The 11966-nt window shown below is 35.9% G+C and overlaps 2 protein-coding genes across 2 annotated transcripts; both read left to right on the top strand.

Annotated features, from left to right (window-relative positions):
- The first annotated feature begins 1124 nt into the window (after window positions 1–1124).
- Window positions 1125–5674, top strand: LOC104211285 (protein MULTIPLE CHLOROPLAST DIVISION SITE 1). Its single transcript, XM_009760327.2, has 6 exons — window positions 1125–1206; window positions 1298–1390; window positions 1487–1756; window positions 2256–2422; window positions 2606–2993; window positions 5164–5674. The coding sequence occupies exons 2-6, from the start codon at window positions 1343–1345 to the stop codon at window positions 5362–5364; spliced, it is 1074 nt and encodes a 357-aa protein (XP_009758629.2). The 5' UTR covers window positions 1125–1206; window positions 1298–1342; the 3' UTR covers window positions 5365–5674.
- A 2857-nt stretch (window positions 5675–8531) lies between these two features.
- Window positions 8532–11034, top strand: LOC104211266 (photosynthetic NDH subunit of subcomplex B 3, chloroplastic). The gene is made up of 6 exons (XM_009760298.2): window positions 8532–8863; window positions 8970–9083; window positions 9591–9644; window positions 10070–10132; window positions 10421–10483; window positions 10756–11034. The coding sequence occupies exons 1-6, from the start codon at window positions 8663–8665 to the stop codon at window positions 10789–10791; spliced, it is 531 nt and encodes a 176-aa protein (XP_009758600.1). The 5' UTR covers window positions 8532–8662; the 3' UTR covers window positions 10792–11034.
- Window positions 11035–11966: the final 932 nt, after the last annotated feature.

Here is an 11966-nt window from a genome sequence, read left to right as displayed (position 1 = left end):
TGTTTTGGATGTAAGTATAGCATTTTGTCAGCTCGTGTGTAATTTCTTTGTCAAATTAGAGCATTTCTCATAAAGTATGACGTTTTTTTACTTTATAAATAATTAATCAGAAATTGATAAGAATTAGGCCAAAGCATATACTTGAATTAACATGTATCTTTCTTCTTCTATTTTAGACTGAACATAATAAAAATGTAGTCACTTTAGGGTATCCCTTCTAAAAAATTGAGACGAGCCTCAACAAACAAAAATGCACAAGCTGTGGGGCCCTCTAAGTGTATATATAAAAATATTTAGAACTCGGGACAGGCCGTTTAGCGAACTTCATGGCCATCCCCAAAAATAACAATGTGTTAAACTCTTTAGGCGCGGCTCAATTAAATTACATTCTTAAACTTGGGTGCGCATTGATGTGACCCGAATCCAAATCTCAACGGAGTCGAAATGTGTTTAACAATTACGGGTGCATTGATTGCGACGTGGTTCGAGATACATTTTCACGACGTTGCAATTCTATAAAATAAATGATAATAAAAGCGGTTTAAACTTAATAAAAGCACGTAAGTCACAACATGTATTTAAATCAGGTAATTAGCCATTATAACAATTTAAGCGACCGTGCTAGAACCACGGGATTCGAGGGTGCCTAACACCTTCCCTCGGGTCAACAGAATTCCTTACTTAGAATTTCTGGTTCGCAGACTTCATTTGGAAAAGTCGAAAATTTCCTCGATTTGGGATTCAAGATAAACCGGTGACTTGGGACACCAAAAGCCAAACCTTTCCCAAGTGGCGACTCTGAAATAAATAATCCCATTTCGAATATTGTCACTTAAATTGGAAAAACTCCCCTCGCGCATCTTACCCTTCGGGGCGGGGCGCGCAAAAAGGAGGTGTGACAACTCCAACACGCGAAAAGTTTCAGTATAATATACTGGAGATTGGAGCATTCCAGTATATTATACTGGAGTATTTTTTTATATTTTGAACAATATTTTTGTTCAAATTTATTTTTACATAAAAAATAATTAAACTTTGATTACTTTTGAAACTGTTACAACTTTTGATCGAGCCTTCTAAATATCACTATTTTTTAATTTCTCCCTATTTTAGATCCTGTTAAGAGCCCACATATCGGCGAGATCTCTGCCTCTAGCTCTCCAACTCCATTGGACGGCCAGAGAAGGCGTTTGGCATCTTTGCTCGGTATAATCTTTGTCCTATTTACTGATGCCTTGTTTAATCTTCTTTTTGGGGGTAGAATTCGTAGAGATGAGCCCTAATTTTTGTTCTGCAGACAGAACGAGCTAAGCGTAACTCGAGAAAAAAGTTAGGTGAAAAAATGGCAGCTTCAATTTGGACCCTACAACTTCATACAGTCTCAGTTCCGGTACCCACTCCACCTCACATTTATTCTCTTTCTAGTTAATAAATATCTTTATCATTTTCTAATATGAATTAATTTACATTCCTTTTATTCCAAAAGCTTCGGATTCCACCTAAGGCAGTTGACTTCAGAACCGATGATTTGTTCAATTATGCGTTCCGAAGGTGTACAAGGAAGAGGACTTTCAAAAATATTGACGTAGTTGCCTCGGGGGATTCGTTTACCAATGGTGACGGCAAGAATGCTAAGAATCTTTCAGACCAAGTTATGGTTGTCAAGTCCGAGAAACGAAGTTTGCCTATTCTACTACAAGACATTGTTACCAAATTACAAGAGAGCGTCAAATCTCTCCCTCCCCCTACTCTCCTGGTAATTCCGCTTAAGATGTCTTTTTTACGTGTAATATATGAATTTCTGATGATATTTCTTTTTGGAAATTAATCAGGGAAAATTATCTTAGGATAGACCTGGAACTTGTGGAGTGCCCCAATATTCATATCCTTCAAAGTGCTGAACTTTTCATATCGACATTGCTTCACAATTGAGTTTTTCTGTTATGACTTAGACCATTTGTTTGGATGGACACCACATCCACTTTGTTCCTTGCGATCTTATGGCATGTGATAATGATGCTTTGTTTCCTGTTCTTTGTCGAGTTATCAACTCTTTTATCGTTCATCTCTTACTGTGATGGAGCACTTTCTCCTTCCATGTGGGCTCACCCCTTTCTATAATTATGATTTGATGTTTAGTTCCCGTGCAATTTTTTTGTTGGTAAATTCACTATTTAAAGCAGCTTAGGCCTTGTATTCAATTTAATTTAGTCTTCATTTTGGCATTTTTCCTTTAACACATGTTTTAATAGCAGGTGAAGAAACATTCTGGTGTTAGTTTAGCAATTGGATTATCTACCGTGGTCATCTTGCTGGTTATTATGGTGAGGAGTTATGTTGCAAGAAGGTCACGACCCAAACGCCCTGGTTCTGTAGCTGATCTTGTCAGGCGTGGTCAGTTAAGATCTGATAGAAGAGGCATGTATGGATCATTAACCTTTTGGAGTGTTGTTTGTCTATGATGTTTTTCTTCTGCTGTTAGCTTCATCTCTTTTTAGGATGTAGATTTTAGTCCTATGATCATATGCTGCTGCGATGATGTGCTTGCATATTTTTTAAGTGTTGTAATGCGTGTTTTTCATCATTGATTTGTCTTAAAATTCAGATCAAATCCTCTCAAATATGACGATCCATTCAATAATCCATTAGTGAAAATCAGCAAAAACAATTCAAGTGTAGAGATGTGTGGGAAAGTTTACCGTTTGGCACCAGTAACTCTTACCAAGGAGCAACAAGCTGTCCATCAGAAACGGAGGTCACGTGCATATCAGTGGAAGAGACCAACATTGTTTCTTAAAGAAGGTGATTCAGTGCCTCCTGATGTGGATCCTGATTCTATCAGGTGGATTCCTGCAAATCATCCTTTTGCAACTACTGCAAGTGAAATTGATGAGGATCTGGCACAAACTAATGTTTACCAGAAGCATGGTGTTCCATTCCGTATTCAGGCAGAACATGAAGCTCTGCAGAGAAAGCTTGAAGCACTTCAAAGTGTAAGCAATCATAGCCCCTAATATTAGCTTACAGATGTGGTAAAGAAAAGAAAATATCACTTAGACTTGGTTTCACAAGCATGTTGGATGCATTTTCATAATCAGCATCTGCCATTATGTTATTCTATTATCACTTGTCCAGTTGCAGTATCGATACCCAACCCTAATGGTTTGTACCTTCATGGAAATGTAGTTTGATTTGTAGATAAACTGCAAGATTCTACATGTTTCTTGCTTTAAAACTCTTACTGGAAGTTAAATAATGAAGTGACTTCTTTTTCTTTTTCCTTTGAAGTAATAAACTGCTTTCTGGCCAATGAAATAATGGACATGTTGATGCTATGTTCTAAGCTTGTAGTAGGAAGGGAAAGGAATAGACAGGACAGGACTGCCAACCTCAATCTGCTGTAGATTAAAAAGATGTAAGTTGAAGACTTGCATGCACATTTAGAATTGCCCAAAAATATTGTAGGTATAGGGTCCAGGGACGGGGAGCCTTGGCACAACGGTAAAAGTTGCCTCCGTGTGACTAGGTCACAGGTTCAAGCCGCGTAAACTGTCTCTTGCATATTCCCGGACCCCACGCATAGCAAGAGCTTAGTGCATGGAGCTGCCCTTTATTGTAGATATACATAGACAGAACTGCCAAGCTTTTGTAGATGGAAAGAGATGTAAGTTGCAGACTTGCCTGCACATTTAGAGTTTCTCTAAACATTCTGGGTATACATAGTTGAAGTAGCACAATGAAACACCGCGTTGTGCTTCATCGTTTATATATATTTTGGTATGGTGACTCAACCTCGTAGTGCTTTGAGGGTTATTTGAAGCATTGGATTTTCTGTGTGTACACTACACACACATGAAATGTGAATTTTTCCATAGGTCGATATACTTGTGTGCAGCCTTAAATAGTGAGCAAAATAAAATTTTAAACCAGGAGCAGTAAAACAAATCGAAAAAAGATACTGCTCTTGGAACCCTAAATGAATTGTCTGTCAGTTCTAATTAGTATGGCAAAGTAATTCTTTGGCAATTTACTTTTAGCAATTAAAGAAAGAATGTTGCTGCAGTGTTACAAAAATGGTATAGGTAACACAAAACTAGCAAAGATTCCTGAGGAGTATGATTCTACTGTTAATACTTGCAAAAAGCTAGTAAAGCACAGTTGTAGTCCACCTTATGATACTGCATTTCTTTTACATTGGAAATCTGACAGTTGAAGAATATTATTTGCTGCTTTTCCCCTTTTTCACTTCCCTCTTTTTGGGACTGAAGAAATAAGCTATAGGAAGAACCAAAATGTTTGGGATGAGAGCAATGTCTTTCACCCCTTGTTTACAGCAGAACAAGATGCTCTATTTACAGCAGAAAGTACAGCCTCCTTTCTGGAATTCCTTTTTTTTTTCACTTGGTTCAGCTTAATACTGCTTCGCTTACCTGGCATAGCCCATTTGACCCCCTTTAGGCTTAAGAACAGGTTCCAGTTCTCTTGCTGTTGTACAATGTAGGAACAAGTGTGCTGTGTTTTCCATATCCTCACAGCACATATAGCATCGTATATGTGAAACCTTTGTTTAGTCATGTTGTGTCAAGTGTGCATCATGCAAGGCTATACATCCAAAACAAGAAACTTGGTGCTGGTATCTTATCTTTCCAAACTGATAGCCACAAGGTGTCCTGCTGTCTATATCTTGGCCTTCTTCACTAATTATTCCCTGTGCTGTTTCCTCTCCAAACGATTTTATGTATCTTGCTTCTCGCCTTCCCTTTCCACTTTTTCCAGCATTCCTATCAGTGCAGTCAAAATTGTCTAGTTCCCAATCCTGACACTGTTCTGAAGTTCAGATTCCAACTCCTATATTCCTGCATTGTGCAACAGTTTCGCCTTCTTGTTAGGAAACGGGTCCTTTAGAGGTCCATGTCCCGACCATGCATCATCCCAAAATCTCAGTCTCTTCCTATCCCCAAATTAAATACCAGACAGTATATCCTGTCTGGGATTTAATATATCCTTCTATCTTATCCATCAATTCTTGACGGCATGTATTCATTATTTGAATGTGTATGCATGAATCATGCTGGATGTCACTTGCAGTTTGAATAATTTAAAGTTTCATTTTCTTCCCGTAATTAGTAAATGCATGAAAGCCCTTTGATGTCATTGTTACAGGAGCAAAAACTTGGTAAACTAGTCATAGATCCTGGTGCTGCAAAAGATTTTGAGAGGCCATTCAAAACGCGTCTAAAGTCAGAGGAGCAGGCTGAGCAAGGCCCAAATAACCGGCAAATTGGCTCCAAATTTTCTGAATCAGAGAGTGGTCGTGATTCCTTTGTCAACAAACGTAGTTCTGAAGAAATGGAGAAACCTTAGATGGTTTGAATACCGTTTTGTAAATTCTGGCAGAAATAGGGTAAGAGCTACGGTTTGAAGTGAAGACCTGATAGTTATGTTTTGAGTCCTGACAATTACTGGGTTCCAAGAGCTTCAAGAATCAGAAATGAGACTGTAAATAGAAGTTTTGTTCTCTGCAGCCAAGCGTCTACCAAATGTTTTATCTTCTATGGTAGACTTCTATGTTGTAACATTTGCCTACTCCCATCGACTCAGGTTTGAAATATTTTCTGAACCAATGGCATGATTTCCCTTTGAAATTGCTGCATATTAAAAGGTTTTCAACTCATATATATTCTCCCTTGGATGTGGAGTTGCATCTGACGACCTCTCTGTGATGGTAGTGTGTAATTCTCAGTTGAACTGTTAACCAAGTTGCTAATCAGAAAAACGGGTACTTTTCGCTCGCACTTGATATTTTGAAGAGATATAAATGGTCAGATTTGATACAAATATTACGAACGAAATTCGTAATTTCTGAGAATCATATTCCTTAGCTTCCTTCTGGAGTGATTGCAAAAGTAATCCCAAGCTTAAACTGAAAAGACTTGAAGTAATTTTACATGAGAAAAAATATTTCCGGTCGGCTAGTTACAACTTACAACTCCAAAGTACTTGTACTTTTTCTCAACTTCAACTTCAAATGCTCTATTTTCGTTCCAATTTTAACCAAATAGCACCTTCTCTTTTTCAATTAAATTTTCTATATTTTCTTATTTATAGAAATTACTATTATTTACTTTCCTAGAAAAAAGAATTTGGTACGATAGAAAAATATTTTTTGAAGGCAGAATACATAACTGGACCCTTAAATTTGGCCGTTTTTGTCACTTGGACACTTAAACATAGAGTTGTTCCTATCAGGCCCTTCAACTAAACTACATATATGCCAATTAGTCACTTTATAGACCATTTGGGAAAAACTTTTATAAAAATTAAACATGTGTATTATAGTTACCTCTAACACCTTAAAATATTCCACCTTATAGAATTAACCCCCAAAACCAATTGAAACTTATTTTCAGAAAATGAAAAATTTGACCGTCGGCTCTAGCGACTTAGTGCCCAAAAAGCTCATTGACAATTTCTTCCCTTCAGCTTCATCTCACTTCTTTTTGTTTCGATTTCACTGAAATATCACGCTATTCTCTCTATTCCTCGTCTAAGTTGGTGCTTTTCATGTCGATTCTTGAACATAGTGACCTATTGGACTTACATGTGTTAAATGTTGTTAATGAGGCTGTAGTTGTGGACTCACATGGGGGCAAGCTGATGTTACAGAAGAGGTGCAGGTTGGTGTAGCTGATTTGTCTGATCTAGAAGGTCTTGAAGATAAACTAGACAGTAGCGATAGTGACTCAGAGTTGGATGTTATTGTTGTTAATGTCAAAATGCAACTTCTATATATCAACCACTTGTGTGTTTTAGTTTGTAAAGTTTTATTCCAGTAGCTTACAAGTGTCGTGTAAAGAGAAGAAGCATGCCAAATGAGAATAGTCAAATCCATGTACACTAAACTTTCTTTTAAAAAAAAAATTAAGAGGAAAAATGATGGGTGCACGGGAAGAAGAAGAGAAATAGGATGTAGTGTAAAAGTTAGCTTTAATTGGAATAATATATTAGAATATAATAATAATCAACATCCTTTTTCTCATGTTCATGCGTCCTTCTCCACACACTCAATCATGTTACTACAAAGTGTCTAAATGGTACATATGTGATTTAGTTGAAGGGCATGATAGGAACAACTCTATATTTAGGTGTCCAAGTGACAAAAAAGGTCAAATTTAAGGGTGCAGTTATGTATTCTGTCTTTTTTGAAAGATAAGTCATTTTTTGTTGAATATTTCAAGGAGCACATTTTGAAAGGTGACCTCCCTCGCTTTTGGGTAGAAGTAAATTTACTTAACTATCTCGGCTAGCGGAAATACAAAAATAGAGTATTAATACCTTATTTGATAGTAGTATTTTTTAACTGTATGATTTAGTTATACACCTTATTAAATACTATTTTTATACATAGTAAACTATAGCATTAGCAGTACCATATTTTTTAACACATGAATAAGCATGTATAAAGATAGAACTGTCCTTTCGGAATCTTTTCCAAATACAAAGCTAAAGAATATAGAGGGTATTTTTGTAAACAAATATTTCTTTTTTAAATTATACAATGCATATCGAACCAAATTATTGATAAGAAGTAATCCCACTATAATTAATTTCAGCATTACTAATCTCAATATTATTAATACACAGAGGCGGATCTAAAATTCGAAGATTGCGGGTGCCACTATTTTATGCATATAGGAAAGATTGGTCGATTCAGCTAGTCTTTGGTTAATTCGAATTAGATTTTTCACTCACAAAACAAATTTAAATATATTCTAAAATTTTTGCAAACGAATTTTTTTTTATGAAAGAGCGTCTCCAACTAAAAAAAATTCTCAAAAAGTAGCTTAATTACTATATATTTTTAGTTTGACTAAATTAATTTACCTTTATTATTCGTGGGTTAATATTTCCATCTTAATTGTCGTGTTATTAAATAATTATTTTCAAAGCAAAACCTTTAACGTTTAATCTATGATAATAAACTCAAAACAAATATTGATCAAGCTAGTTTAAATTTTTTAAAACCCAAAGAAGATAGTGTTCAAATTATACCCCAATATAGAAACAAATTTTGTATCATTAAAAAGATAGAATTTATATGCTAAATAAAATCAATTTAAGTTACCTAACAAAAAAGGAAGCTCATGAAGTAAAGCATAATAATAGATACAGAGGACTGTATAAGGAAGTTTAAAAAACGAAGAAGAGAGATTAGCATATAATAAAAGGAAGAGAACGAAGGAAAAAGAAAAAAGAACAGGTGGGGGCCCCAGAGATAAACTAAGAATACAAAAATCTTAATAAGTAGAGTAAAAGGAAAAACCAAAGAAGCATGCTCCATCAAGACTCGAACTCGCATCCGCGAGGTCAGGTCACCAAGGACTTAGGACTGGACACCTAACCAGTGGCACCCGAGTGCCATTCTATCAATATATTCCTTTTCTCACAGCTATCTTTTATACATTCTAAAAAATTTATCGAAGCAGGTAGATCCGCCCCTATCTCAGTCGCAAATAAATTATAATGAAACAAAATGTCAAAAAATTTGCAACCACAAGGCTAATAAGAGATTCTAGAGAAAGAAGAGTGGCCCCAGTAAAAAGGGAACAAGTAAAGTATGGGAGCAGATTTTGCTTACTGCATGTCCCAATTGGTATAGAGCATGGCTGCAACGAACCTGTCCGCTTCTATAACAGTCCGGCCACCGGAGTTCACCCAAAACCGCCATATTAAACCCGTCGTTTATCTTCCTACTAAAAGAATACCCATTTCTATTTGTTGCGCTACCAGCAGCAGCTCACCGGAAGCTGCCTCCTCCTCATCAACTACCACAAAACCTGAAATTGAGCTTGAGTTCGTCGGGGTAAGTGCGAGAGGGTTCTCAATATTTTTCTAATTGTTTTTAATTAGTTCTTTGTTTTGTAATTGATATCTGCTGGTGTTTTAATTATGGAGTAACTAATATGCAGCCAAAACCAGATGAAAATGGGAATTTTCCAATGGATAAAGCAAAAGCAGTGAGTGGTGAAAAGCTCCTGAGGAACATTATGTCGGAGAATAATATCGAGTTGTATGCTGCTTATGTGAGTAATATACTTAATTGGCTTAATTACCACTTATTATTTTTTTGTATTTTCGTAATTAACATCAAAATGACCAATCAGGACTATCAGTTCGAGGGAAAAAAAGAAAAGAAATGTCGTGTAAAGTATTTAGTGAGAGTTTACATGTGGGCAGTAAAGAGGATTGAAAATCTATTTAATTTGTTACAAGCTTTGTTCTTGTTTAGACAGGATTCAAACAACAATCGATTACCAATCGTCATCGTTAAAACTGTTTATAAGAATGTGATGATGCTTTGGCAATATCATTGAAGATCATATTGCATAAGTAGGCGCTACACAATAATGTTGCAGCAACGATATCTGCACTGCTGGAAATCATTTGTGGGATGAAATTTGAGCATATAGAAAATTAAATGCAGTGAAATTTCAAGTGAATCAAAGACTGCAGCTTTTTCAGTACTCTGTCTAGACGTTTTATTGTTGCACCTCATTTTGATCTTGAACATGATATCTACTTTTTGGCAGGGAAAGGTGATGAATTGTGGAGGCGGTGGAAGCTGTGGTACTTGTATTGTGGAGGTATAAGTCTATGGTTCTCCACATTTTTGTTAGTAATGGGTCTTAATTAGCAGTCTAGGAATTTTTCTGTGTATGACATTCATATGTATATGGAAATTAATTAAGGCGTCTAAATATCCAAACAAGATTGTTTGCTGGTTATATTGTAGTTGAAACGTACCGCTCATTTTTGCTCTTACATTATAGATGAATGGTGCATTAGTTTATAGTGCTACACATTTTAATTACATTTTGGACAAAAGTTGGTCTTTTCATTTGCATATCTGAATTAGCAGATTGATAGTTTGCTGCTGAACCATTGGTAGTGAGCTTTACGTTACCTAATTGTGACAATACCTTTTGCTTCTTTTATGAGCTATTGCTGGAAAGCTTCTTAATTTTGAAGATATTGTCTATATCACTTCCCAAATCTCCCTGTGATGCAGATCATAGATGGAAAGGATCTACTGAATGAGAGAACAAATACAGAACTCCGATACCTAAAGAAGGTATTGGGCTCTACATGCCTCTCTTATATGCTTTCAGCTTCTCTTCTATCACATTCTTTTCACATTATTAAGCACATTAAACTTTTCTTCCCAAATGTTGAATCACTCGATTTTGAACGATCAAGTCTTTAAGGCTGTTTCAGAGAGTTCCATTTTTTTCTTTTTTTTGGGACCAACTCGTTTCAGGTCGAGTAGACTTTTTTTTTATCTTATGAAGATGGTTATGATGGTACTTATCTTTCTTAATCTTCACAAAGACTGGCTCATTCAGTTTTCATAACTGTGCAGAAACCCGAGTCATGGAGATTGGCTTGCCAAACTATAGTTGGAAATAAGGAAAACTCTGGAAAGGTATCACAATTATATTATGAACTTGTTTAGCCGCATTCCTCGAATTTCAATGTTTTCAAAATCATTCAACGTAAATTTTTACGTATTCCAGATAATTATGAATTCTTTTATAGAATAAAACTTAATACCTCTTCGCTGCAAGAAAATTCAAGTCAGACGTTATTATCACCTCAAGGTCCTAAACATGTGGGTAAACAACTAAAAATGAACAACTGTGACTGTCTGCACTTGTAGCGCTCTCTCATACAGTAGTATTTCGATGATATGTACAGGTAGTGGTGCAGAGGTTGCCTCAATGGAAGAAGTGACCGCATATGTGTATATTGAACAGGTAATTCAGCAAGAAATAGAAGAATATACATGTACTACTTTGAACAGAGGATAAATCACTTAAAACTAGAATGCTTCAGTAGCTAGAGAAATATGTATTTTATTCATTCACTAATTGACAGCAAGTTTTTTCCTGCTCCGGCATTTTGCACTAGAAAGGATGTTTTCAAATTATAAGGGTTGAACTCAGCAACAGGCCGCTGCAAAACATTCTTGGTTTACTTAGCTGTTTCCATCTCTAGAATGACACTGCTTTTCTCCTCCACTAGTATTATATTCTTTAAATAAGAACGTTGTCTTCTTCAAAAATTGGTAAAAAGTCTATTAGAATTTGAGACGAGTGTTTCTCTCATTTACAATGCCAGTCATTCATTCGTTTAAGTTTGTGTTTCAACACACCTCACATTCTTTACGTTATGTATTTCTTGTTTCCTCTTTACTTATTCTGACATCATATCGAGCCTTTAAAATGTGGAATAGAAATATGTATTCTTATTGTGCTGATTTTGGTGACGATCTATTCTCCACACCTTTATGCAACCACAGTCATTGTTACAATTAGTCGAGGTTAAGTTCTCTTGCTGGAACTGAACTGATCCTGAGGTCCTGTGATTGCTCTACATTAAGCTGCTTGTTTGGTTTATGCTAGTGACATAATAGACGTACATATCAAGGGGGAAAACTACATAGGAAGGAGTGTCATGTTTGAGAGGAAACTATTCAAAGATGACAGAAGCAATAAAAACAGATTGAAAGTAGGAAAAAATGGAAAAGAAAAATAACGAATTTGAGAATAGAAGTTTAATTCATTGCCTTACCATGTTATCACTATGCCATGACCATACTCGTCCCGCCAAATAGAGATGCAATAACATGTAGTGGATCTTCTATCAAATTTGGATCCAACCCAATTGTTAGTGAAATTACAAGTAATTACAGTTGAAAAATAAGATGAAGAAAAATAAATAAATATTCTTCAAGCGCGGATATCTCGTTTTTTTTAAGGAAATTCAAGCCAACTGCGGTAGCATCTTCGCCGGTCCAGTAGTAATATTCTTGACTTGTCCCTTCCAAAATACAATAGCCCGACAATGCCGTATGACTCGAACGAACTCTGGACAAGTTGTTGAGTCCAAAGCTCCACCAAAATGAA

This window comes from Nicotiana sylvestris, chromosome 8 (assembly GCF_000393655.2).
Source record: "Nicotiana sylvestris chromosome 8, ASM39365v2, whole genome shotgun sequence".
NCBI lineage: Eukaryota > Viridiplantae > Streptophyta > Magnoliopsida > Solanales > Solanaceae > Nicotiana > Nicotiana sylvestris.
This window is presented reverse-complemented; position numbering and strand designations above follow the sequence as displayed.

Excerpts from the sequence above, each read along its gene's own strand:
- LOC104211285 (XM_009760327.2), top strand. The coding sequence starts at position 1,343 with ATGGCAGCTTCAATTTGGACCCTACAACTTCATACAGTCTCAGTTCCG. Across the intron at positions 1,391-1,486 it reads TTCATACAGTCTCAGTTCCG|CTTCGGATTCCACCTAAGGC; the intron begins GTACCCACTCCA and ends TTATTCCAAAAG. Across the intron at positions 2,994-5,163 it reads AGCTTGAAGCACTTCAAAGT|GAGCAAAAACTTGGTAAACT; the intron begins GTAAGCAATCAT and ends TCATTGTTACAG.
- LOC104211266 (XM_009760298.2), top strand. The coding sequence starts at position 8,663 with ATGGCTGCAACGAACCTGTCCGCTTCTATAACAGTCCGGCCACCGGAG. Across the intron at positions 9,084-9,590 it reads TCGAGTTGTATGCTGCTTAT|GGAAAGGTGATGAATTGTGG; the intron begins GTGAGTAATATA and ends ACTTTTTGGCAG. Across the intron at positions 10,484-10,755 it reads ATAAGGAAAACTCTGGAAAG|GTAGTGGTGCAGAGGTTGCC; the intron begins GTATCACAATTA and ends TGATATGTACAG.